We start from the raw sequence: 27,800 nt of genomic DNA, 5'->3' as shown, positions 1-27,800 counted from the left end.
ACACATTTCCACTTATTCAGTGCTGGTTTTATAATTTGCTTTCAGGAACTTACATTTCTGTTTTTACTTCTCATAGATGCAAAACTACAAGTCCCAGAATGCAACCAGACTGGATGTAGAGGTGGGTGTGCCACTGAGAGCTCGAGCGAGGCTTAAGCCAGATATCTGGGTCTGGCTGTGCTCGAGATCCTCTTGGAACCTTGAGCCCAAAACGAGCCAAGCTTCCACAGGATGCGAGTGGCCTCACAGCCACTGCTACCAACCATCTACATAGGGACCCGGGTTCAAATCATGGCCTCGACTCTGTATCCTGTTTTGTAGTCTGTGCCATGTGAAGAGCTCTTATCCCAATGGGCACGATTCACGCTTTGTAACACTATATAAAATAACATCTGGGTTCTGATCTCGTTCTCCCAGATGACAAAACATACCCACTGTACCCACAGAGTGATCAGAAGTGTTCATGGGTTACGGTGGCCCAGCCAATTCGCTTTTATTCCTGGCTGCATCACAGTGCCCCAGCCCCTCCTTGCTCAGTGGCACCTTGGGGCTAGTACTTCTTAGTTGATTTTGGGCTACATAGGCGTTTCCTTCTGCTGCAGACCTGCGGACAGAAACCGGAGGGTAGGGAACAAGCTCTTGTTTCCCCACTAACTAACAATCCATAACGGTACGGGGAGCACGATGCACGGAAACCAAGCTGCGCCCACCTCTCCGGGAGACCCCTTCCTCGGAGGAGACTGTGAAAAGACAAGTGGCGGCTTGAAGCCGCAAGGTCTTCGGACAAGAGCTAGAACGGTTCCCCCTTCCTTGTTCCGAGCTAATGGCGCTGAAGCGGAGCGGCTTCTTTCGGATCAGCCCGCGGGCGTCCAAGGAGCAGAGCCGCCCCAAAACGCGAAACCTAAAAGGACCCTGGGACGCGCTAAGGGGGTCCGTGCATCATCGGTTTCATTGTTGTTTCAAATCACTGAGCAGAAAGAGCCGCCCACCGGGGCTGTGCAGGAAGCTGCCACGGAAGCAGGTGAAATTACACAGGATGCGCAGCACGGAGGCGGCGAGGAGGTCCGCACGGGTAAAAAGAAGGCCCCCGGGTTTATAGAAGGTAACATTAAACTAATAATGAGTCTTTACTAGGGTGGGAGAAGTACTTAATTTGCCCCGTTATCTCACTTTTGTAAGTTCTTTTCACTCCTACTTTTTAGGTCTCGCCTGAGCCAGCGCTTTAGCGCTGCTCTAGAGCTTTTGTAAAAGGGGATCTGGAAGTGCAAACTAGTGCTTTTCAGGCCTCCAAATACAGTGCATGTGCGCTGGGCGCGCGCACCATTTGGCAGCCTGAAAGCACTAGTTTGCACTTTCAAATCCACCGTTTACAAAAGCTCATTTCGCGGCCGCTTTAATGAGAACATCAAAGCGAAAGTGCTCACCATTTGCCACCCCCTCCCTTATCCCACTTCCCTCACAATGGTGACAGCTTGTTCTTTATTTCAGTCTCCATCTCTTCCTTTTCTCATTCTTTCTCTTTGTGAGAGCTGTTTACAACTTTGTAAAAAGCGAATTTAAAGTTCTGATTCGTCTTCTTGGCTTCAACAGCCTAAGGTTACCTTGGAAGAGAAGAGTATTATTTGTTTATTTTTAAAATGCATGTCACAAGTCTTGCTTGGTTATTTTAATGACGTGAATTGCTTTCAGGTTAGGTCATCCAAACACGAGAAGGAAGTAAATATTTCGTGGTTGCTATAGTAACTTGTGTAATACAGCTTTGGCACCCTTGCTTAAAAATAGTCTGGAATTTTGCAGCCGGAGCTCTGTGAGCCGCCTGTGCAGAGGTCTCTTCAGTTGCTCTTGCAGAATTAAAATAGTGTGCTGCCCCTCCGATCATTAATTTCCATTTCGTTTGTCTGAGAACACAAATTCGACTAATTACCACTAACAAACATTTCCTATTTATGTGAAAAGTCAAGCTCACTCTCAGAGGCTGCACCAGATATACGTTATTAAAGTAATTCTTTTGGCAGGTAACAGAAAATCCTCTTCCTTCTGGAGGAACAGATCCTTTGATGGAATTTTCTACACCATACTTTATACATGGTGAAGGGAATTCCGCTGTGGATTCTGCAGCCTCCCAAAAATCTGAGGAGATTTTGTTGCCAGTCAATTCTGAATGACGTCGTTTCCAAACTCAGTTTGTTGTGATGTTGTGTGACAGGCAGCAGTTCCTGTTTTTCGAGATGTGACCATCGCCAAATACAGTTGTTAGTTTCTGAGGGTCACACTCAGTGGCGGTCCGTCCATTGGGGGCGTTGGGGCGTCGCCCCCCCGCCCGGCAGCTTCCTCGGTGACGACGGTAAGGGAGAACTGTCAGTCAGTATGACGTTGGACCGCCCACCCCCTTCAGAGTCTGAAGGGGGTGGGCGGTCTGGCGTCATGTTGACTGACAGGCAGCCAGCAGCACACAAGTGCGCATGAGTGGGGACGGAGGGCGATTTTTGCACCGTGCCCAGTCATGCGCACTAGTGTTTCCCGAGTCTGGCGCATGCCCATTAGGAGAGCGAGGTTGAGCCAAGGCTCAAACCTCGGTCTCGTAATGGGTAGGCGGGCGGAGCGTAAGCCTGCTCTAAGCCAATCCTGGTGCTGCTCCAGCACCAGGATTGGCTGAGAGGGGTCAGATGGGCTGCGCCTGTTCCAGTGAATGAGTGTGTAGGCGGCGGCGCCAGAAGTAACGGACGGACCTGAGGTGAGGCAGCGTGGACCCGGACCTGCTCAGGACAGGTAGGATTTTATTTTTTTTTAAAACACCCCCACGTGACACCCCCCCCCTTCCCCCCCACACACGACACGAGCCGCAACTGCACTACAAAGCTATAAAGACACCAACAACCGTGACCCGCTCCCCGTACGACCTCTCCTGCCCCAAAGCAAACACCACAGATAAAGAAACGAAATATTGTACTTTGTAATACAAGGGTGTTTTGAGATTATATTCACACTTTTTATTATATAAAATAAAAGCAAAACAAATAAATCTACAGTTTATAAAGATACAAAGTTTACGAACAAAATAAAACAAGAAAATGGTACAACAAACCACCTCCGTTTATTTAAGGATTCAGCAACATAAGCAGGCCAGCCTCAATCAGGCGCTATTAAAAAACATTTTTTGTACATTGTAAATGTCGGCCTCGGGCCTACACACGGAGCTGGGGTCCCACGCTGCAGTTCTGCTATGACATTATTGTGTACATATTTTCAGTAATATAACCACACCAATCGCCATACGGTAGTAGGCTAAAAACGTAAACATAAGCCTAGGACGTTTACACAAAGGGTGGGATCCAACCTTTCTGTCTGGGAAGTCATTTAAATATAAATAATCTAAGCACACCGATATCCAGAAGGCGCTAGAAAAATACATGTTTTGTGGCTCTCATAAACACAAGGCACACACACATACACTACCCTTGCACTGCATTTTCTCTCTGCCCATTCTTTGCACTATTGTATTCTATTCCCTCTATACTACTCGTCTACTCTGATCACTGCAACTTTTCTCACCTCATTCTGTGAAGCCCCTTCTACATCACTACATTCACTGCAGCTTTCAGCTGCTTCTATGCGCTGCATCTGCATTCTGTGTACTCCATCTCTGCTCTCTGTGGCTAGAGGTCGTTCTGTGCACTGTGCTCTCAACAAAGAGCCCCTGCTCTGGCTGCTGCATCTCACTGAATGTCTCTGCATTTTGTTTGTTCACTGGGCACTGAATCCCTCTGTTCTGCAATACATCTATTATGTGTGCACTGCAGTGCACACCACACACTGCACGTTGCGTCACCATGTTGAAATTTCCCCTGTACTCTGTGCACTTCCTCTCTTTTCTCTCTGCTCTGCATCCACATGCCACATGCACACTACGCCATCACGTTGTGCACTGCATCGCTGCCTCAGCGCACTGCACGGCCACTCTGAGTGCAGTGCATCCTAACTCTATTTGCACTGCAGTTCTGCTGTCTGAAATTCGTCCCCACTTTGCACAGCATTACACTGTGCTCTGCATCTTCATTCTCTACACTGCACCCACACTTTGTGCAGTGCATTCTCTGCATGAGCTCTACGTCCACTTTCTGAACACCTTGTACCCCGTGTCCCTTATAAGACCACACTGCATCCTCCTCCGAGGCACTGCTTATCCACACTGTGTGCACTGCATTCTTGCGAACACACTCTCTGTGCAGTTCCCTACCGTCTAGTTTACCATGTAATATAATGTATCTTCCTTATGTTGTGGTGTAAATGTTGGAATGGGATCCCAGGGGCCACCCAAATGAGAACCTCATCTAGCGAAATGAGAATACAAGGTGGAGTATAACTGATCCCTCCAGTATTTCTGCAGACATGGAAATGAGTCCTCCCATATGTGTATCTCCTCCAGGCAGGCCACAGCCATGTCATACCACTTCAGCATAAGAGAACACTCTCCCACATTTTTCAAAGGCTGCAATACCAAGAGCGTTCAATGTAATCGTTTTAGTCATGGTGGCTGACATAACATTCCATCATTTGTACCAGTCCTTGGCCTCATTTTCTCATACAACTCAGACACTGTTAAACCCTCTAGCTTCATTTCAATCAATGTACCATGACACAAGTGTCGAGGTGCCCTGCCTACCCTTCCCCCAACATGAACCAACTCCCCCCTCCCTCTAGGCAATAACTACCCCACCTACCCCTTAAAAGAGCCAAGGAGAGGGAATGTCGACCTCACCCCATTTACCGATGAGTCCCATTACACAGAAGAACAAAAAAACAGAAACATATGTCTCAGCGTACAGCTACCCCATTGGCCGGCCGGCCGGTGGGATGCGAGGATGTGCCTTCCCGTCCGGGTACCCGACTCTAGGGGCGCTGAACCCTGTCAACTAATTATCTTTAATGTAAAAGTATCCCCCCTTTTATCAAGCATGTACCACATGCTCCCAGTAGGGTGCTGCGGTTTAATTCTGAATCAATAGTGGTTTGACACTTCAAGATCATTCCAAAACCCACATACTCATTCGGGCACCGATTTAACTTAAACATTAGTGTCTTTGTTCAGAACACTACTTCTAAGTTGTGTCACGGACGACTCTCGTGAGTCCGGGATGCCATCTGGGATCTGTAGTGTTCCGTCCAGGCATACTCTGACCCGGCCTGTGTCACATATTGTTTGTGATTTTTTTTTTAATATATGTTCAAGTGTAATAAAATGAACATGAACTAATAATTTGTAGGCTGTGATAATTAGATCACTTTTAGTAAATGTGTGGGGTTTGTATATAATGAATATAGTTGTCAATAAGATTGTTTGTGACACTGTTCTCTAGACTAGGAGACAGGGGATAACTTGTTTATACTGCTAATTGAGAACTGTACACTCGGCCTTATAAGCGCCCACTCTTCAGCTGTCTTTTCTGCGTCACCTCTCGGAGCTGAAGTGACAGATGAACCACTTGCATCCTGCCCGTGCCTGCGCCCTGTGGGTCCGTGGTTTCAGCCACAGGATCCGGGGGTCAAGAATAGCAGTCCGGAGTCCGCGCGGCACATTTAAAGCAGCCACAGATGACTTCAAGCGGGACAGATGGGTTTCTGGAGATAATAATAATATTATTAATAATCATTAACAAGGTTGGTGGTGACAAACAATCTGTTTCCACAGCTCTTACTACGACTCGAGTGGAGCTTCGAAGTGCTGTGAGCAGCAGGTGCTCTTGGGGCTGTATTCCCCGGCTCCACACATTTGAGCTCCCCGCCTTCTCGGACTTTTGGCTGTCTCGCGGACGGCGCGCGCTCCCTGTTATTCTGCGCCGTTTTCCCCTCAGGGAGGGGTCGTCTGTGCCGAAGTGCGCAGCTCCGAACTGCGGCCTTGGCAGTGACCGGGAAACAGGGTCCGCTCTCCGGCCCCGGAGGTGACACTCCTGTTCCTACAGCGAGTAACGCAAAACTGGAGTGAGAGAGGCTGGGGGAACCGAGGGGAGCGCAGGCCGCGAGAGGGAGGCGAGAAACGCCGTCTGCGCGGCATGTGTAAGGAAGGAAGGGACGTTGGCATTACTGGAAGGGCAGAGAAGCGAAGCAACAGTATTCATAACACGACACCGATAACAAACTCAAAAATAATAATAATAATAATTTTCACAAACAGTCATTAGCACATGTACGTAGCAAATAATAATATACGTAAGCAGCCTGACGGTACATTGCACGTCCACACAGGCGGACTCTGCCTTGGTTCCCGGTTGCCGCGGGCATCACAGCGACTCAGCTAATCCCAGGTGTTCTTGGCGTCAGCCTCACGCAGGGGGCACGAACCAGCGGGGTGAGCACCACGCGAGTCTACAGCGTGTCTTACTCATGCTACCTGCACACGCCAGCAGGCTCTCTGAGGGTGGGCACCACGCGAGTCTACAGCATGTCTTGCTCATGCTGCCTGCACACGCCAGTAGGCTCTCTGATTGGTTGCCAAGGTCCACCAATCACAGTGCTTATTTGGTAGTTGCCAACCAATCAGAGAGCCGACTGGCGCGTGTAGGCAGCGTGAGCAAGACATGCCGTAGACTCGCTGTCTTATGGGCGTGTTAAAAAAAGAGAAAGAATCAAAAAAACACGCCCACGAATCCGAAAGAGACGGGGCTTGTTTGGAGAGACAAAGCTCTTCTCCAATGGCTGACCAGCATTTAAGAGGCCAGCCAATGGAGAAGAGAAGAGGAGAGAAGAGGGGCGGGTTGAAGCCCCACTTCTCAAAGTCATTAAATCTCGCAAGCGAGACTGTGCAAGCGCAGCCTTCGCTAGCCGCGACCTAAAAATGAGTGCTGCTGGTCACAACCTACAAGCACCATCTCAAATTAAGCACTGGATATGGAAGTTCTGATGTTGATCCTGTGGACCTAGACTTTTGCTCTCCATGCCTTTGCTTCCTCTTTAAAAGTAAGCGGCCCTATATATAGCTACAGTGTGCAACATAGCTGCCACGTTTTTAGATTAGTTATGTGTGACTTTTCCATGGTTACAGTGCGCTTATGAGTGACATTCAACTGCAAATGTGTGCACTTTCTTGCCAGCAAAACCTAGCTATGAAGTGCATAGAACACGAAAAAAATCAGAAATGACACCCTTTAGATTGAGCAAAGAGAAGTTTAAAAAATATATTGAAACTGCTGCAAAAACCCTGAAATGGAAGGTAACACTTGTTTTTAAATGAACACTAAACGTCTGCACGGTTTGTGGCAGCCTTTCTTATTTATGTGTAATCTAATTTTAAACAATGTGAGTATTCATAGTGCTTTTAGTGGCAGGTTTGTAGCACTATAATACAGAAGTCACTATTTCCGAGTGCACCAAGTAGGACTCGGTTCTGTTTCTATATGGTTTCACATTAAATCTCTTCAGTCACAATGTACAAAAGTGCTTTTCCTACTGATTGGCTTAAATGTATTATTCTTTTCATTTTTTTAAGGTGGCTGTTATTTTACATGATGTAACCCGAGGATAAAATAGCAAAAATTTAGTTTATATATATATATATATATATATATCGGGTTACAGGTTCCTTGCCCGGCGCCAAAGTATCTCAGATACTGGTCCCCACCAGTATTATTATTATATCCAACACAATCAACACAGAGATGTCAACAATCTCACACAGTAAACATTAATAGTGCAATGAGTCTTCTGATTTCATTTCTTTTTAGAAGTTTATTCTTTTTTCTTTTGTAGTCAGAAATAAAAAGAAATGCCAACACGTGTTTTGCGCACGCTGCGCTTCTTCAGGGCTGTCACACAAACAGAATTGGTACATTTTAGATTCATAATAATCCATATATAAATTAAAATAAACAGATTTGTATAACTACACATACATACAATAATATCAATTTTAACCACATTTTATCTCCTTATACCTAACTGAAGCGTTTGCATTGTGAGCCTATTTGACAATATTTTCAGTTAGTTCTGTTAACATATGAAAATTCAACTTTCTTCCATTAACCTATTGGTAATTCCGTTTCTAGAGAGGCTGCAAGAATCATTATACCACATATTACTTGATGCCGTTATAGCTTTATATTTAGGAACATCATTACTATTCCATTAATTATACAATTTACTCTGTTATCTGTAAATAGAATCAATATTATTACTTGCGGGGCAAGTTTTCCTCTTTTAGTTACCTTATCACATTCCTTGAGACAAATTCTGTAAAGACTGGGTCCACCTGTTTACCTCGGTGGCACGGAAAAAATGGGTGGAACTGACGTCAGCACGCCAATGAGGTCCTCTTATGGCTCCTATGACATCATACGGTGTCACGAGCGGACCCGTGCTATTATGATATCGTCATCGACGTGGGAAAGTTAGGAAAGCATTTCAGCGGAATGCTGGCGCAGGGGATATTCGCCTAAGTGTTCAGGCTAGGCCTTTGGGAGCAACTGTTTATGTTACCACTTAAGAAACCAAAACCAGTGACACGAGGGCAGAGGCCCTGTAGATGGCACATGAGGTGGGGAGCCCAGTCGTGTGCACCGGCGGGGCAGCGAAGTGACAAGCACCACTACCCACAGAAAAGGTAACGAGGGCACTGAATAACACAGGATCTTCTCTTTGTATCTGGCAGGAACAACAAGGTTAAAATGCCCTAGTTCCAAAATGTAGAATTAGTGCTACAACGGTTTTCAAGAGGACCTGCGATGGATGTCGCTTCTGCCTTCCGTACACTGGAGACGGCACATGGGTCACGGAGTACGGTCATACTGCGGTGGGACACACACTCGTTGACCTCTCATGGCACTGCTCCACACTTCGGGGACAACGCTTTCCATTAGCTGTGTTTCCTGATGACGTGTCGCGCCTGCCCCGTCCAACAGCAGAACCCCATTAGATCCAAACAGACTCTTCCACTTTCTCACCGGAAGTGAAACCAGGCCATGCGGACACTTTCACAATACAACAGCCAGGAATGCACTTTTCGGTAAAAAAAACACATTCCTTCCTCCTAATTTATAAAAAAAACGACTCACTGAAGAACAGGGGCCAGCTTCGATCGGTAAACCGACGCTACAACTAATTTTTTACTTCGCGATACCATTACAACGCATGCATTACCACGCATGCGTTGTACATCGCAAAGTCATTACTACGCATTTTTTTAGAACGCTTGGTCATTTACCACTCATGCCTTTACAACAATTTTGTAGTAAAGGTATGTATGGTAAATGACCATGAGTTCTAAAAAAATGTAGACGATCCACGTCGTTGTAAGGAAACAGAGACTGTTCTGTTTCCTCACAACGACGTGCACTGCCCCTCAGAGATGACATGAAGCAGGAACCATGAGGAGAGAAGAACCATGAGGAGTGAGAGGTAAGGGGGATTGGGCATGGGGTGGTGGTTACTTTTCTAGGGTTTAGGGTAGGGCAGTGGTGTTTGAGTAGTGTAGGGGGTCGTGCTGAGGGTAGTGGCTTAGGGTAGTGCAGTGATGTTTGTGTAGTGTAGGGGGTTGCGCTTGGGGTAGATTTAGGGTTTAGGGTTATGCAGTGGTGTTTGTGTAGTGTAGGGGGTCGTGCTGGGGGTAGTTTTTTGGGGTTTAGGGCAGTGCAGTGGTGTTTGTGTAGTGTAGGGGGTCGTGCTGGGGGTAGTGTTTTAGGGTTTAGGGTAGTGCAGTGGTGTATGGGTAGTGTAGGGGGTTGTGCTGGGTAGTGTTTTAGGGTTTACGGTAGTGCAGGGGTGTTTGGGTAATGTAGGGGGTCATGCTGGGGTAGTGTTTTAGGGTTTAGGGTAGTGCAGTGGTGTTGGTGTAATGTAGGGGGTCATGCTGGGTGTAGTGTTTTAGGGTTTAGGGTAGTGCAGTGGTGTTTGGGTAGTGTAGAGGTCGTGCTGGGGGTAGATTTAGGGGTTAGGGTAGTGCAGTGGTGTTTGGGTAGTGTAGGGGGTCATGCTGGGGATAGAGTTAGGGTTTAGGGTAGTGCAGTAGTGTTTGGGTAGTGTAGGGGTTGTGCTGGGGGCAGTGTTTTAGGGTTTAAGGCAGTGCAGTGGTGTTTGGGTAGTGTAGGGGTCGTGCTGGGGTGGTGTTTTAGGGTTTAGGGCAGTGCAGTGGTGTTCGGGTAGTGTAGGGGGTCGTGCTGAGGATGGTGTTTCAGGGTTTAGGGCAGTGCATTGGTGTTTGAGCAGTGTAGGGGGTCGTGCTGGGGCTTGTGTTTCAGGGTTTAGGACAGTGCAGTGGTGTTCGGGCAGGGTAGGAGGTTGTGCTGGGGCTGGTGTTTCAGGGTGTAGGGCAGTGCAGTGGTGTTCGGGCAGTGTAGGGGGTCGTGCTGGGACTGGTGTTTCAGGCGTTAGGGCAGTGCAGCAGTGTTCGGGCAGTGTAGTGGGTCTTGCTGGGGGTGGGGTTTCAGGGTTTAGGCCAGTGGTGTTCGGGCAGTGTAGGGGGTCTTGCTGGGGGTAGTGTTTCAGGGTTTAGGGCAGTGCCGTGGTGTTCGGGCAGTGTAGGGGGTCGTGCTGGGGGTGGTGTTTCAGGGTTAAAGGCAGTGCAGTGGTGTCCGGGCAGTGTAGGGGATCATGCTGGGGGTAGTGTTTCAGGTTTTAGGGCAGTGCAGTGGTGTTCAGGCAGTGTACAGGGTCGTGCTGGGGCTAGTGTTTCAGGGTTTAGGGCAGTGCAGTAGTGTTCGGACAGTGTAGGGTGTTGTGCTGGGGTAGTGTTTCAGGGTTTAGGGCAGTGCAGTGGTGTTCGTGCAGTGTAGGGGCTCGTGCTGGGGTAGTGTTTTAGGGTTTAGGGCAGTGCAGTTGTGTTAGTTTAGTGTGCAGCGCATGCGCTGCATCGCTAGGCGAGACCTAAAAAGCATTGCACCAAGATGGCTGCCAACACTTCCTGGTTTGAAGTGTGGGCAGCCAATTCGAGCCAAGCTCGTGCTTGTGTAGTTAGGTCCTGCCCAGATATATAAAGATTTTTTTCCTTTAATATCTCAAACGATTGAACTGATTTACACCATTTAAAAAAAGGTCGCTTTATGAACCAAGCACTACCTTTTTGCCAAATTTGGTGTCATTCCGTTCAGCAGTTTCAGCTGTAATTGTGTCTGAAGTTTCCTCTGGGGTATTGATTTTTTGACCTCTATTTTTTGAATTTCTCAGGAACTACTGAACGGATTTACACCATTTAAAAAAAGGTCTCTTTCTGAACCAAGGGCTACCTTTTTGCCAAATTTGGTTTAATTATATTTATATATATATATATATATATATATACATACATACATACACACACACACCCCTCAGGCAATTTGTTTTCCTTTCTGTATTTATTCCAAAAAGAAAAATGCTGAATTTTCATCCTCTATTGATCCTCCATGATGGCTGTCAATCAAGCCTGCCATTAGAAAATCTGTGCAGATTCGCACTACTGTGATTCGAACAATAAATGAATTTCCTTAACTAACTGCAGATAATAATGTGTTAGCAGTGCTTAATTTGAGTCACTGACACTCATTTTTGGAGACCACCACATATTATTTTGCTCAACAGACTTTGATTCAGAGCAAAAGAGAAAAAAACACTAAAGAGGGAAAGAAGGAGGAAGATAAAAACAGGAAACCGCTGACAAAGAGAACAAGCATTGAAAATGCAATAGGTCTCGCCTTTGATTAAGTTAAAACCATTTGCTTTGCTAATGGTATTGTATACTAAAGCAAATGGCTTTAACTTAATGAAAGGTGAGACCTATTATGCTTGTTAAAACGATGCCATGGGCTTAAACACACACGTGTTATAAGCCAAAAGAGGCTTGGGGTGTATAGCACTGTGTTTGCCCATTCCTTAGTACCTTGCCGCTGCAAATGCATTGCCGATTTTGCCAATGGAGTGTTTTTGTGTGTTTGTGTGTAATGGGGGGCGGCAGGGTTCCCACAGAGTGTGCTCGTATTGTGCAACCTTCAGCTTAAGTCCTGTGACCAGAGTGCCTGTGGGTGGAGACGGTACCGCTCATATTATTGTGCCATAAAGGGACGGGGTGGCCAATTTCTTGCAAACAGCAATACGGTGCCCATGACAGACCACCCAGTGAAGCTGAAGTGTGACAATAATCGTTTAACAAACAGACTACAGGCAGATGTAATCCTTAAGGGTGGGGGGAGATAAAGACATAACCCCGTAACATACACCAGCCTCCCCTCTTAAAGCGGCCATGTCGCTCTTTTTATTATGGAGAGTTTTCGAGAACTGGGTTTTCGTAAAACAAAAGAATGCATTACGGGCGTGGTCTCTGGTTTGCTTTGATGGGCAAATCTCAACAAACCGCTCTGCTTTGTAGCTGACAAGCCCACAAACTGCATTTTTGATAACCTGCAGCGAGGTGGCCACCTTGCCGCATACTTCAAGATTGCATAACTACATCATAATTTTGAGTGCTTTATATAAAAACGACAGATTGTATAGGTGCAGCAGTTTCCGCTTTTGTAGTGCTATAACAAGTGTTAACATCATCACCCACATCCGATGTATGTCGGGCAAGCTCAGTGCATCCATGTGTAAACATCTCACCAACAGCTTGAGCAGACATGGCTAATCACTCATCCAGTCCCCTAGAGTTTCTAACCATGGAAAATGTCCTACTCACTCAACTGTGCTACTACCTCTCAGGCCCGCGCCTGTGGCACATTTGGTGTAGAGTGTTTAATGTATTTTTGTCTCAACTCTATGAGAGGATGTGGCCTCCCGGCCAGCGCTGCCGACTCTGGAGCTGGGAAAGCAAGGTTCGAGCCTCAGGGTCCACTCCACATCCTGTGATTCTGGCCAAATCACTTAATCTCCCTGTGCCTACATAAATAAATGTATCCTTGTATAATGTAACTGGTGCTCGTGTTAAGCGCACCAATACCTTCCGGTGGAGTTCGCGCTATACAAGTCTGCATAAAGAAAAAGAGAGGTAGCAGTGATTTTGCCTGCTATCACTTACTGCTACGTACCCTTAGAGGAGGTAGGCTACAGATAAACAAAGAAGATACAATGACTCTCTCTCAAGGGAGATCTAAGAAGATGGCCCCTGCCCTCAAATGAAGAGATGCGTACTGCCAGTAACTCAATGCTAAATAGGAGGTATTACGTTTTGTATTTCACTTGAAGGTCAAAATAACAAATACATTTCACATTGCAACACGTGGAGTCTCACTCTGGAACTAATCTTCAAGCTAGAGGGCCCCCCAACATAGGCAGTAGGCAGGGAACGGTACCAAACTGAACGTGGTATTACAAAGTGGATGTCGCCAAAATAAATATTACGTACTAGAGACCCCAAAGCACTGCCTTGCACGAACTGGCTAAGCTGGACCCCTTAATCGGAGATATATAGAAAGCAGGGCACACTGATCCCCAACAACAGAGAACACTTTACAAGTACTCCTTCCAAAACCACCACCGCCAGAACACGACCCTGGACCGGCACCCAAAGCGGGAGCAGGCAAGCTGAATCCCGAGGGAAGAAAGCACTTACCACGGTCTTCGAGTTGTACTGCAGGCCAGAATCGAAGGACTTTCCTCCCCACTGTGTGACTGAGGGGGTGGGGTGGGGGTTAGAGATCACAGCACTAGAACTGCTCCTGAGGGCCGGGGCAAAAAGAAGAAACAGAGGGAGGGCAGCAAGAAGCTCAAGGTGAGCGGACTCCGAGGTGTTCTAAAGGCGTCGTGGGTTAGCTCCAATATCGCAGCAAGTCCACACTTGAGACCAGGAAGCGGCCGCGAAGAGAGAACTGCGAATCTGTGACCAGGGCCTGCACCTGGGACTGTGGTCGACAGGAGTACTACAGGCGGGGTGTGTCTTGCTGCCTGGGACTGTGCCAGCATTTATTAAAAGGAGGTCAGAACGGCCCGTACCGGCTCATTGAGAGAGCTGCGATATTGGAGCCAGGCTTTTGTTGGCAAGGGTTCCCTTCACGCTTTGAGGGCATAGTGTGGCAGCACTGACCACGGAGTCAGCCCATTGAGGCAATGTTCAGGAGCTCACAAGAGCTAAGGGGGTGATTATTGATTACGCTCCCTTCTTGAGGTAATCAGTGCGGCCCTCTCCTCTCTCTGTGTCCAACTTCCTGCTTGACTGATAGATACAGGAAGAGGCGCTACAGGGACGGCCGCCTCGGGTGACGTGGTGCCAGTAGAAGCATCGATCTCTTGTCTTTATGGGGCCATGTGTTTTCTAATTAGAAACACATGGCCCCATAAAGATAAGAAAGTGCTTTGCGACAGCAGCAAAGCGGGCGACCCAGTCTGGATCGGAGGCAAAAGGGCGTCGACAAAAACCCCTCATTTCCAATGGCAAGCCACCGTTAAGCATAAATGGTGACACCAGCCAATGGAAATGAGGGGCGGGTCTTCAATCCCTCTTCTCAAACTCCTCGCTCTCAATAAATCTCGCCGAGGGACAACACCCTGAAAGAGTTAAGTGGCCACTTTTCGAATGTTGATTGCTCTCATTAGGTATATTCACTGAACTCCAGACCCTACTGACCGCCCTCTCTGATGCCTCCTCCTCTGCCCTGTGGTCCTATCATGGCCAATTTCACACAACATAACAGGCCAATACCGCAGTTTGACTGCAGGTATCTCCGCCGCTTGAGCCAAATGTCAGCGTTTTGTGGTCTTTAGGAGGCGCAAGCGCTACACAAATGATTCGTATTTTGGGCATGTTCGAAGAGAGATGAAAAGTTTGTGCTAAAGAAGGAAAGGTTTGTGGCTGGCTGAAGGAGGGGTGGCTTTATTTCTTGTTCACGACAACGAGTGGCTGCCGGGGTCCGTACCAGCCGGGTGCCTTGCCTTGGGATGTTGTGCACGGCATGCCTATGAAGAGAGGCAGGTCACCTGGGTGTACACACGTATGAGCTTACATAGCTCCTCTACCTACCCGGGACACTATGTGATAGCTTAACTACAGCGCTTTGAAGCGCCTGCTTTGCATGTTGAGCTATATAATTGAGTGATGTGCACATACAAATGGTGCATGTGCTCTGTGGGTTACTATGGCCTCAGCGAGTAGGTAGTGAGCGGTAGATACCAACGTGCTCGTTATGTTTGATTTTTTTTTTGAGCCACAAGTCAAGGGCGACAATTAGTTCCATTTGTTAGGATGGACCTTACACATCGTTTGTTTGTTTACAAAACTGCGAAGACAGGTCAGCCCTCTTCTCTGTAATATATAGTGCTTTCCTTGTGACTCGGAGCGGTTCCGAACAGATAACACCAAAATGTCAGGCGGGATTCTGTGGATGTGGTATCATGGCTGATGAGGCAGCGGTGCCGGGCGCTGCCGTCAATGTCCTATGTCCAGTCCCATGGGTGCCCTTCTGTGCTTACAGGAGCTACACCCAGGGCCACTGGAATTATGCGACTAGGACCAGGCAAAAATTGTGCCGCAAGAAAAGGCAACATAAAAGATGTAATGCCGCAGATTAGGATATTACTTTAATTTTGTCATGTCTACACATGTTAACACCAGCTATGCAAGGTTTCACTTCATTAGTACCAGTTTAACACTGACATGCAGCAAAAAGCAACTGTAAGGCCAGTCAACCTTTGCCAAGGGCCATGTTTTAATAACTCTTAATCCGTTTGAGCCAGATTTTTTGTTGTTGTTTAAATCAGCAAATTATGCAGCAGATGATAGAGTATGTAGCAATTACAGTAAATCCATAATTATGCGGAAAACTTTGCGCCCAAAGAACAGCATAATTCCAGTGCCCCTCGCTGCACCCCCCTTGAATGCCGTCGCACGGACAAGCACAGGTGACGTCCAGCTGCAGAAGCAGTATTTCGTTTCTTTTCAAGCCCTTTACATTTTTGGCGGAAAGTGAAGGGAGGCCAGCGATGAAGTAACTGTGACAGCCGCACAAAGCGGGGAATAGGCCGAGGTCTCCCTGCCTCGACCCCCTGCCCCCTGTTTCTGGCCCCTTCCCCATTGCTTTAATCAATGTTGTAATGTCCCTTGTAACATTAACAATCGTTAGCAGTGCTTGCTGTAGGCAGAACCTTTTTAGAATTATGATCATATGCGTAAATATTTTATTGATCTCGAAAGTTTTAACATTATTAACACATGCTAATGAGCGAAGTGTAAAACCGTATTGGAATCAGGCGCATCTTCCTCTGTCTCAGCCGCTCTTGGAAGAAGCACAAAGGAGCCGGGGGAGGTGAAGAAAGGGGTAGGGGAGCAGGCTTTCACAAGCATGCGCGGCTGCGTGAAGCAGACCAAAAACAACCTTTGAAATGTGACACTGAACAGATGGCACACTGCGCGCCTCTGCTCGTAACTGCAAGGTCTAAGCTGTAGGCATCAACATTCTAAGAAAAGTGTGGACAAAAAGCCGCTTTTGGCCAATTGCGTGCGAAAGCCACACGCAAAGGCCAATGAAATGTCACTACTTCGAGCACGAGTTTGCTCGAAGTCCAGAGTGATTCCAAGAGGCCAATTCCTAATGCAGCACACAGCACATGCGCGCTGTGCTAGGCTTGACCTAAAAAGATATATTGAAAATTAGTAAAGAAATTTGTCAATTTGAAAAAATAATCAAATCATGGTGGAATCCGTTGTGTCACTTGCCATCAAAGGTTAAGGACTCCATGAAGGAGTTCGACTCTGCACATGACGATTTGTCAACAGGTCAAGTCATGAGCTCCAAAGAACAAAAATGATACTCGGTCTCAGCCTATGCTGTGACAATTACTGGGTAGCCTGCATCGGCATTGTATAACATACGCTCACGGACGTGTTAGTGGTTCCAGTTCCAGAGGGTCTGCAAAAGTAACATCCATTGCGTAGAAGGAGGAACAGGATGAGAATACCACAAACGAGGAATAACAACAACGGGAATCCTCTGAATGCACTGGAAAAAATGCAATGTATAAAAGCCATTATTATTCCAAAGATAGTTCGGAACTGTTGGAAATGGCCCATTTTGGCAGGGTTATCCCCAAACCTTTTGCTTCTTCCTCCTATTTTTCCTGACCTGTTTTTTTTGTCTTTAGGACATTGGGCACTTTAGCACTGCTTATCAGTTCTAAAGTGCATATGCTCTCTATGTAAATTGTAATTATGATTGTTTATGTATGATTGGCATATTTGATTTTCTGCTAAGTCCCTAGTAAATTGTACTGAGTGTGCCAGAGCCTGTAAATCAATTGTTACTAGTGGGCTTCTGCAGTTCTGGTTGTGCCACCCACATACGTAGCCCTGTTAATGTGTATCAGACCTACCACTGTAGTGTCTGCACGTGCAGTTTTGAACTGCCATGTCAACCTAGCAAGTACACCCATTTGCCAGGCCCAAACCTTCCCTTTTCTTACATGTAAGGCACCCCTCAGGTAGGCCCAGGGTACCCCCTTGGGCAGAGTGCAGTGTATGTGATAAGTAGGACATATCCATGTGTGTGAGTGACCTGTACTGATAATGAAATACTGCCAATTTTGGTTTTCACTATTGAATGGCTATCTGTCTCATAGGGTAACATTGGACTTTATTTGTAACCTCTTACAAGTTGAACATTTCACTGGGACAAGATAAGGAAACTGAGTTTAGGCACCCTGAACTTAAAATTTAATAACACATCTTTTAGTAAAAATGGTTTTTAAATTGTAGGTTTGAAAATGCCACCTTTAGAAAGTAGGCATTTTCTTGCTTAGCCATACTATGTGCCTCTGCTGAGTGTGTATTGACTGTCTGGTTTCGGAGTGACATTGGCTGGAGATGTGCATTCACTGCAGACAGCCACTGGGGGCTGGGGGACCCTTGAGGTATGTCCTGCCTTTCCTGAGTGACTCAGAGCTGGGCTGAATAGACCTGGGTTGCATTTAGAGTAGTGGGAGGAGTGTTCCTTGCACCTGAATAGGCCCTGTCTCCTGTGCACAGTTCTGTCTCCACCTCCTGCTGAGAAGCTGGACCAGAGAGGACAACTGGTTTGGACTGAGCTGAGAGAATCTTTGCCACAAAGGAAAATGTGGCATAAATATTGGGGCCCTGACCCCAGAACTTTTGAAGACTGCTGGACTCAAGAGGAACCTCTGCAAAGGAGAAGAGCTGTAGAAGCTGTACGGAGGAGCACTGCCCCATTGCTGTGTGGATGCTTTGCTGGGTTGGCCTGCAGTGGCTACTCTTGCCAAGGAGAGGACAAAGACGAAATTGTGCTGTGTATCCTGCTTGAAGAAGATCTCCAAGGGCTTGGTGTAGAGCTGGCCTCCTGTTCTGAAGTCTTGGGGACACAAAGACTTCACTTCCTCTGTCCTCCTGCACCTGAAACTGCTGTTTCAGCTGCCACAGAGGGAAAAAGCAACACCAACGCCGGCAAGCGGCGGTGCAACCGGCAACAAAGTCATGGGGACTGCTTGTGAAGTGCACTGACTTGCACCGCAGCTCCGACGCTGCACTCTATCGACTCTGACCCCATCAACATGGCCGTGGCCTGCACATGAGCCGAGGGCACAGCTCTTGACGTTCACGACGCACAGACACGCGCCGCAGCCCTGACCACACTGAAGCCGGTGCTTCATCATCACTGAGCCAATACCTGAGGTTGGTGACCTCCTGAATCTATTGGCCTCGCACCATCATAAGGAACTGATGCCTCGCCACCATCGCGATGTCACCTCCCTGGCAACAGTAAGGAACCGACACATCACCTGCCCAGCAACAGTAAGGAACCGATGCCTCACCTCCCCGACAACCGGAAGGAACTGACACCTCACCTCCCCTGCATTGCAGTAAGGAACCGACGCCTCACCTCCCCTGTAATCATTAGGAACCAACGCCTCACCTCCCCTGTGGTTGTAAGGAAGTGGTGCCGCCCAGCGCCAATGATGCGTCACCTCCCCGACACAGTGCACCATCGTTGTAGTCATCGTTTCCCAAGGTATAGTTCTTGGGGGTCTGTGCGACTCCGTGCCCTGCCAGCGAACGCCACAGTTGCACCATACTTTGGGATTTTTATCTGTCGTAATAGCCCCAGGTGGAGCTATTTGTTGCTACAAGTTTTATTTTTGTAAATAACCTGTTTTTGATGATATCTTGACATGAATGGTGGGATTTTGTAGTTTTAGACTTTTTTTTTAATTTAAATAAAGATTTCCTATTTTTTCTAAACTGATGTGGTGTCCGTTGGTAGTGTTTTCACTGTTACTGTATGTGTGCACAAAATGCTATACCACTGCCTCTGTGATAAGCCTGTCTGCTCATGCCAATCTATCAATGGAGAGAGGAAGGGCTGTCCAAGGGCGAAACTACCTTACCCTGACTAGAAGCAGTGCAAACCATTGCTAAATAGAGATTCCCATTTCTAAAAGGAACGATCTAAAGACTCCAGACCGGACTATCTTAAAAAAGTGGGCGAGGCCTGCCATACTAGAGGCTTTAAAAATTTGGTGCACTAATACTCCGAAGTGCAGAGGAAGGTTAGTATTCAACAATGACTATTTCACTAGAAGTTCTAGCCACCTTCAATGCAAAGGTCTTGCAAGCAGATGTGAGAGCTATTTCTTGTTGAAACAATAATGCTTTAAATTGCTTAGCTTGTTGAAGTCTTCCTTCAAAGTTGTAATAGAAGGCCACAACGAGCTATCAACGATCCTATGCGCAGGGGGAACCAAGACATTGTTGCAACAAGTGACTAACTGGGAAACGGATAAAATATACAGAACTCCAGCTCGCATTCTACAACAATCTTGATCACTAAGCATTAAATAACTCCTGTTAGAGAGTACTGTAATAAAGGGGAGAATTCCTTTTAAATAACAGGTTAAAGTGGACATTGAAGCATTACATGTGCAGTGAATTTTAACATGTTTACAGACGAGTAAATGACCAACAGTAGAGTTGCATTCTTCTCCTGTAATAAAAACTTCTCTATTGACACGTTCTCAATGATATGTAAAGGAAAGTGACCTTAATTCATGAATGAAGTTGCTTTCAAGGGGTTTATATCTACCTACAGGAAAATGTTTCATGCAGGTTGTGAAGTGAAATGTCGTGATGGACAGAAAAATAACACTGTGTAATAACCACACAGCTGAATGAGTTTCAGCTATAGTGAATGGTAGTCGCTTTAATTTCTCTAAATGTAGTATTGTGTGCGTCTTTCATGGCCACCTGGAGTGAGTAGTGTGTTTAATTAAATGGCGGGAACAAATTACTGCAATTTCAGTAGTGCCGTAGTATGCACCCATTTGTAAGTGTTTGAAGTGTCCAGTTTAAGTACATAATCTATATAAGCTGACTTTGCCCATGATACCATGTTGCCATACCACTTTTAACAGATGACACAATGTTGTTCAACTTGTAAATACGAGAAGACAAAGTATTTATACTTTTATCAACTACAGCACGCGCTTTATCCAAATTATGTTGGTCAAATTGTCTTAAACATGCAGCAGCGACCATCTGGGATAATTTCCAAATCTCATTATAAGTAGTTTAAATACATCTTTTAGAACGTGAGGATTTGGGACCTAAAAGAAAATCTGATCAATTTATGTCTTCTGAAAGGAGAGAAAGATGTTGTTTCACTGCAGACATTGTTGAATGTTCCAACCATTGTTAAAAACAAATTCCCACCGAATAGGTAGTAATAATACCAGAATGGGATGATTGAGGGAATCTGGTCTGTTTGATTTGAACCCAGGAGTGGAATTAAGAAAACTAACTTGACAACCATCAGTGTCTACTAGCCACAACAACCACCCACCAGGACCTGAAAACCAGGAATTAAATGTACCATTCTGCACCATGCTATTTAATTGTTCTTCAGTGTAATTTGTCAGACTTTGCCAATTATCAAAGATGGCAATGGAGGGAATTGTTGGGGTATTCATTTCCTTTTTGCCAAACCCAGACATGTAGTCTGCTGGATTGTTTCATTCAAGAAAATCATTTGGGTGGGAATTAAATAGGCTCGAAACAAAGATCCCGTTTCCTGAACCTGCCCACATTTCATTTCACAAATCAATTTTAAATGAATTGTGTCCTTCCAATAATCATAGCCCTTAAGAGCAAATTGGTTGACAGACGGAGCTTAATATATTAGCTTGATTTGTGCCAGCATATATTTTTTGGGTGGAGTAGGCACCAATTTAAAATAATTTGACCGGGGTCCGAAGTGTCATGTCCTGTAAAATATGTAAACTTGTCTCAATGCTTTTTGGACCCCCATGGTGGGGAAGTAGGACAATGTTACCATTGTGTATAATTAAAATATTAATGCTGACTACTGGTTCTGTACAGAAAAAAAATTATGTCCATAGTGATGATAGCAAAACATATCAGCATAGTTGGCAGAATTAACATACAAGTCCTCTGATTCAAAAACAGTATAATACTGTAAGTCTGAAAGCATAGAATTTACAGTATCAACATCCCAATCATCTGAATGTAACCCAGACAACATTACAAAACCCACTGAAACTTTGAGCACATATGGTATCTGTAGGGTCTACGTAGGGCCGAATATATCGAAAAAGGAACTTTATCCCAAACAATCCCATCAGTTACTGGAACGGACGAAATGTTGACCAGGGACAAGTCTCTCTTTAGTTTATGCGATGACGAATGGGGGGCCAGCACCCCTTTGACCAATTCCATGGCAGAATGTTCCAGGAGGTAATGGCCATTGATCAACAGGAAAAAAACTGTCACAAATCCAAACCACCTGAATTAAAAAAACAAGGAAAGTATGATCTACACATGTATCCAAGGTGGGACTAGATAAGTGTGTTTCAACCATGAAATAAAGACACAAATCCAAGCTGGGGGCGGACACAAAACAGAAGAACTGTCTGTAGTAAAATCATCTTGGTGCATATAGTACCCAGAGATACTCAGCTGGAAAACTGAGGACTGTGACTCAGAAAAACCGATTGGGAAGGATTTGCCAATGGTAGATCCATATAAATACCATCCGCTGTTGAAGACGCAGTAGTACAAACAACTGTAATTTCTGTCAGGTTGTCAGAGAACTCAAGCCCACGCCACACCCTCAGCCAGGGTGAATCCGCATCGGTGGAGCTCACAGGCTGCAAAAGGAAGTTCTCGCAGAATTGTATGACCACTCCGTGGCATGCTATGGAGAATGGGCCACATGTAGTTTGACCTGCTCGATGGAGATACAGGGTTTGTCTGTAGAGCCTGCAAGCGGTGACAAGATGACAGTTTGTGTACCTTGTATGCTAAGGACCGGAACAGGTCCAAAAAAAACAGTTGATGGACAGAATGCAGAACAATGTCATACATTCACCCCAGTACAGAGATCTGGGCCTAAATCCATCATTTTTTTGCTCGCCATTCCAGTTTGAACCCAGCCATATGCAAATCAGTCTTGACCCTGTGCCTCATGGGAACAGTCCAGCCCGAACTGTCAAGCCAGGTCCTCCCTGGACTGGAACCAAGCATCCTAGGACCGGTTTCGGGGTTTCACACCTCTTCAGCCAGGATAGCTTGATTCCAGTGGCATGGAGGTGCATGGGACTCACGTCTGAGCATACCCGTCCCACTCTGGGTGACAAATGCAAACAAGAAAAACAAACAAAAAAACAGTTGATGGACAGAATGCAGAACAGTGTCATACATTCACCCCAGTACAGAGATCTGGGCCTAAATCCATCGTTTTTTTGCTCACCATGCCATTCCAGTTTGAACCCAGCCATATGCAAATCAGTCTTGACCCTGTGCCTCATGAGAACAGTCCAGCCCGAACTGCCAAGCCGGGTCCTCCCTGGACTGGAACCAAGCATCCTAGGACTGGTTTCAGGGTTTCACCCCTCTTCAGCCAGGATAGCTTGATTCCAGTGGCATGGAGAGCACGGGACTCACATCTGAGCTTACCCGTCCTATTCGGGGTGACAAAGGCAGGAGTTGATGGCCCGGAACAGGAGCACAATACGTCAGGCTGAATTCCATTTGAATCGCTACCTTCGCTACCTTCTCACAAACTGGATTTCCAACTTTTGGAAGCCAGCCGGTAAACTGTGCTTGGTCTTCAGAGCTCAAAGAAAGAGGTGTAGGCAAGTGTGTGCCTGACTGAGCATCACAGAACTAGGTCATGTGGGATAGTACAATGGTTATCTACTTCAAAACCTGCAGCGGCCGCTGCAATGCCTGGACCGTCATGGTCTGTAACATACATCTTGATGTCAAAAGTACTTTGTATGGGGTCCGCCCACCCAGTGATCTTTTGGGAAGGGTATTAAGTGATCTTTGAACCTCATATCCATGGTTCAACCAGTGGCAGCTGGTGACAATTGAAAGTGGTAGGGTGAAAAAGTTGGGTATAAGTGTTACTTTGCAAGTGTGACCATGAAACCGTATTAAAATATTCCCTGGGACACTATTAATTAATTGCATAATACTCTAATAACTAGTTCTGCAGGAGATCATTTACATATTCTTTGAGACACTATTAAGAAGCTTTCTCAGACAATATTAGCGAGTTTCTTGAGACACTTCTAACCAGTTCTATTAAAATCCATTAACTAGTTCCTTGAGGCCTTATTAATTAACTCCATGGAGCACTATTAGCTAGTTCCCTAGGACACTATTAACCAGTTCCTTGAAAATCACTATTAAGAAGTAGTATATATGAACCAGTTCCCTGAGGCACTATTAGGCCATATCCAGATTTACTATTAATCAAATATGTGACCCACAATTAACACATTTTTTTTTTAGACGCTGTTAACTAGTTCTATCATAGATACTTCACCAGCCTCTATTTCTAATAGCTGCTAACACTGGGAGTTCTCTCATTCAGGACAGAATTAAAAAACATGCAAATAACCTGGAAATGGCTTTTATTGGGTTCAAGCATACTGAGGTGAAACATTGGAAAGCATTGTAATCTGTATAAAAGAAGGTGAGAACTTAGTTTGTCATGTAAAACGCACATAGTACGTATGAACGTGAGCATATTTTTCACTACAATATAGCTCAAATGAAACTGCTAAAACATTTATTGGCAGTGCTATCCGTCAAATGACTCACACTGTGACCAACATGTGGAAGTAAAGTCCTCCACACCTCTGGAATGCCAGCACAAGGGAAGTATGTTATTTATTAGCACTATGGCTAATTTCGAGAGGGGGAGAGTAAGGTACGGTCTAAAGAGAGTGTGTTTTATTCCACTGCTCCTGTTTCACGCTGTCTGGGACATGCACAATGCTTTGACGTATTGGGGGGAGGCAAGCTTGGAAGACGACACTCCTGACAGTAGCTTGTGCCAAGATTTACACAGGGAAACTAGGCCAGGTGGAAAAATAAACGTAATTTCATTTCTTGCACAATTCATTTTGTATTCATGCACTGCCCAGAGAACAGTGGCGTGATTCACCCAGGGTCACAAAATGAGACACGTGGGAGCTGGGATCGGAACTGAGGGCTGCTTAATGAGCTGACAAGCTATCCATTTTGTGACTTTTTCAAAGGTGCGACACATGCTGGGTGAAGGGGCTGCCTTCCCACTCACATGTATCATGTCTCGCCAGGGCTGGTACACTTGTAACCAGAGAGGTTCAACACTGTAGAAGTGCTCTGTTTGACGGTGTAAAGCACGTCTCAGCAGCTCTCAGTACGGTGAGACTGTTCCCATGCCCGCCACCGCAGGGTGAAGCCACCACCGGTCTGAGAGCTCAGTACCATGCTGGACACTTAAGAACCTTGTGCTAAGAACCGGCTCCTGTGATCTCTCTCTGCCGATGCCACTCACTGGTTCATCCTTCACGTGCAGAGCCTGAGGGCTGGTCGACTCGAGAATCTTCCTTCTGCCCGTGCCCACCACGGAGTCTGTACTGCCACAGGCTTGTGTCCACTGAGGGTCTCCCTATTTATAAGGATGAAGACACAAGAGCTTGGCTTTGAGGTGGAGGTGTCATGCATACTGCACCCTCTTTTAACAGAGATTTGCTACTGCCCTCAGTACCCAGGTTGTGGTAGACTAAATGTGGTGGTAGCACCCTTGCTTGAATCAGTCTGTCAGAAAGCGAATAATAAAAGTCGGGCCTCATTGGCCTGTTTGTTCAAGGCTGGTCTTCTTTTCTAACCAAGGGTTGTCGAGGAAGCAGCGATCAAAGAGGATGTGGCCTTACGGCTAGAGCAGTCATCCTTGAAGCTGGATAACTGGGTTTGAGTCTCGGCAGGGACGCTCAACATCCTGTGATTCTGGTCAACTCACTTAATCTCCCTGTGCCAAACAAAAATGAATGTGTCCTTGTGGAACGCAACTGGTGCCCATGTAAAGCGCTTTGATACCTTGGGGTCAAGTTTGGGCTATATAACTCCAGCAAAAAAGGAAAAAAGTGGAATCCAGTTGAGTTGGATACTTTTACTCAGGCCCAGGAACAGAGTGTGGACTTGAGAAGGTGACCGATAGCTCATGAGGGGAATTTGCTACTTTGATGGAAGAAGATGGATTTCAGCTCATCAAGCAGCATCCTGGAAATGAAGGAGCTTTCTCTGCGGCTTGTGGGGATGGTTAGCACTTTAAACCACAAGAAGATTGTAGAAAGCTGCACAAAATATGGAAACTTGCTGCACATCAACATCAAGGGGGAAAGGGGAACACCACACTGTCATTGAAGGTGAGACTGCTTAATCCCTGACCCCCCTCCTGTTCTTTAAGAGCTTGATGCTGCTTCTGTTGCTGTGGGGTGAATGCCCTGTCGAAGAACCTACCATTTGAAACCTTGTTCCCTACTGTAGGACTTGCATAGTCTGAAGCTTTGTCCTTGCTTGTCCTGCACTTGTAGAAAGTAACACCATTCCCGTGGGTGCCCTGCTGTTCGAACTCTAGACTGTGACTGTGGATTCCAAGGTACAGGGCTCTATCCATGGTTGTGTCATCTGAGGGTATCCGGGTGGACTGGCACCCTTGCCAGCCACAACCCTCCTACAGCTAGCCCAGTGGCTACTGGACTAGTGGGACTCAGGATCTGGAGAGACTCTTTTGTTGTTTTAAGTCTGCTCTTTTTACTTTTTGTAGTACATTACACATATTCGGGGATTATGAGTAGTGGTATAACACTTGCAGCTCCGCATAATTTTTAGGTCTCGCCTAGCTATTGCGTTTACGCAATCGCAATGCGAGAATCTAGTAAGAGGGGCATTTCAAAATGCTCCCAAAAGTGGATTGCATGGCGAGCACGCGCACAATCGCGTGCATCGTGCCGCCATGCAATCCGTTTGGGGAAGCGCTTCAGCCCACTGGCGCCCTCGGCATCATACTTCAAAGGGTCCACTCCCTCGCCTGGAATGCGCTCCCCCGCTCCCGCCAAGCGCGCGCGCCACGGTCCGCCGCGTCACAAATTTGCTTTCACTTTCGCGCGGCGGGCGCTCGCTCGCGTCCGGACCACTTGATTTTCAATAATTGTGCCTTCAAGTGTTTGCTTTTTGCCTATGATCGTTCGTTGTTTGTTTGGCTTGCCATTATTGTCCTTTTGTCTGTCTCTTTTTCCCATGATTGTACCACTTTTTTTGCCTCTCTTTCCTGTGATTTTGCCTTTATTGTGCCGTTGCCATTCTCGTTTTTTCATGATTGTGCCATTATAGTGCCTTTGCCTGTTTCTTCTTCCTCGTGTTTGTACCACTTGTTATTTGCGATTATTCTGACTTTGTCTTTCTCCCATGATTGTGCCATTTGTTCTTTGATTGTGCCTTTTTTTCGCGTGGTATTTGTCACCTAGCCTTGGCTCGCTGCCTCCTCGAGTGATCCCTTTCCCTCCCTCTCTCCCCCCCTTACTGCTCTTACCCATTCCTCGTGCCTCCTGCTTCTTTCCACTCTCCTTCCTCCCATGTCCCCCTGATCCCGAATCACCTCTACCAGGAGGGACTCCTACCCCTCCCTAATCACTAAATGGCGGTGCAGCTCGGAACATGCACCGCTGGTGCAAATCAACAAAAGCAACCGGGCTACATTTTCAATTTCACAGATTGTGGACATGAGTTTCACAAAGCTCCATCGGAGGAATCCGAATTCTATCTGCCCTTTTAAAGTGGGCAGAGTAGTCTCCATCATCAGGCGCGGTGCGTCCATTGGGGCGTTGGGGTGTTGCCCCCTGCCCCCGCCCCCGCACCCGCCCGCTCCCGCAGCTCCCTCCTCGGTGTCTCTGAACTTGGTTTACTTAAGTTCAGAGACGCCGAGGGTGGGGAGAACTGACAATGCATGTCAGTCAGCATGACGTCGGACCGTGGGCGGTCCGGCGTCATGTTGACTGACATGCATTGTCAGACAAGCCAGGGAAAGGCAGCACAAGTGCGCATGAGTGGGCATGGAGAGTAATTTTTAGCCCGTGCCCAGTCATGCGTACTTGTTTTTTTACTGCCTTGCGCATGCCCATTAGGAGCCCTTCGGTCTCCTAATGGGCAGGCGGCGGGCGTAGCGTAAGCTGTGCCCTCAGCCAATCCTGGCGCTGCAGCAGCGCCAGGATTGGCTGAGGGGTTGCCACTCCAGTGCTGACGTGGTGTCCCGGTTTGAAGGGGGCAGAGGCGCCAACGCGGACCAGGAGAAGAGGCGGTCAGGTACGTTTGTTTTAATTTTATTCATTTCTCCCGCTGCTGGTGGTAGGGTTGGGGTGGTGTTTAGGGTTAGGTGGTAGGGTTGGGGTGGTGTTTAGGGTTGAAATTTGCTAGGGTTCCCGGAGTCTAGGGCTCAGGGCCCGATTCAGGTTCGTGCATAATGGTGTTGGGAAGGTTTTAGGGTGGTTTTGCAAAATTCCATCCAGATTTGGCTGAGTTGGGTTTTTTTTGTCGGTTTGCGGGGGGCTTGTGTTTGGGT

The 27,800-nt window shown here is 46.7% G+C and overlaps 1 protein-coding gene across 1 annotated transcript in view; it reads left to right on the top strand.

Annotated features, from left to right (window-relative positions):
- Positions 1–566: 566 nt before the first annotated feature.
- The window catches only part of LOC146812967 (killer cell lectin-like receptor subfamily G member 2), a 122,157-nt gene continuing 94,923 nt past the window's right edge, over positions 567–27,800 (top strand). The window contains exon 1 of the mRNA XM_085614648.1: positions 567–1,102. Within this exon, the coding sequence (XP_085470774.1) occupies positions 685–1,102 (418 nt within the window). The 5' untranslated portion in view covers positions 567–684. The remainder of the gene's footprint in view (positions 1,103–27,800) is intronic.

Source organism: Triturus cristatus, chromosome 7, assembly GCF_964204655.1.
Source record: "Triturus cristatus chromosome 7, aTriCri1.1, whole genome shotgun sequence".
Classification (NCBI taxonomy): Eukaryota; Metazoa; Chordata; class Amphibia; order Caudata; family Salamandridae; genus Triturus; species Triturus cristatus.
This window is presented reverse-complemented; position numbering and strand designations above follow the sequence as displayed.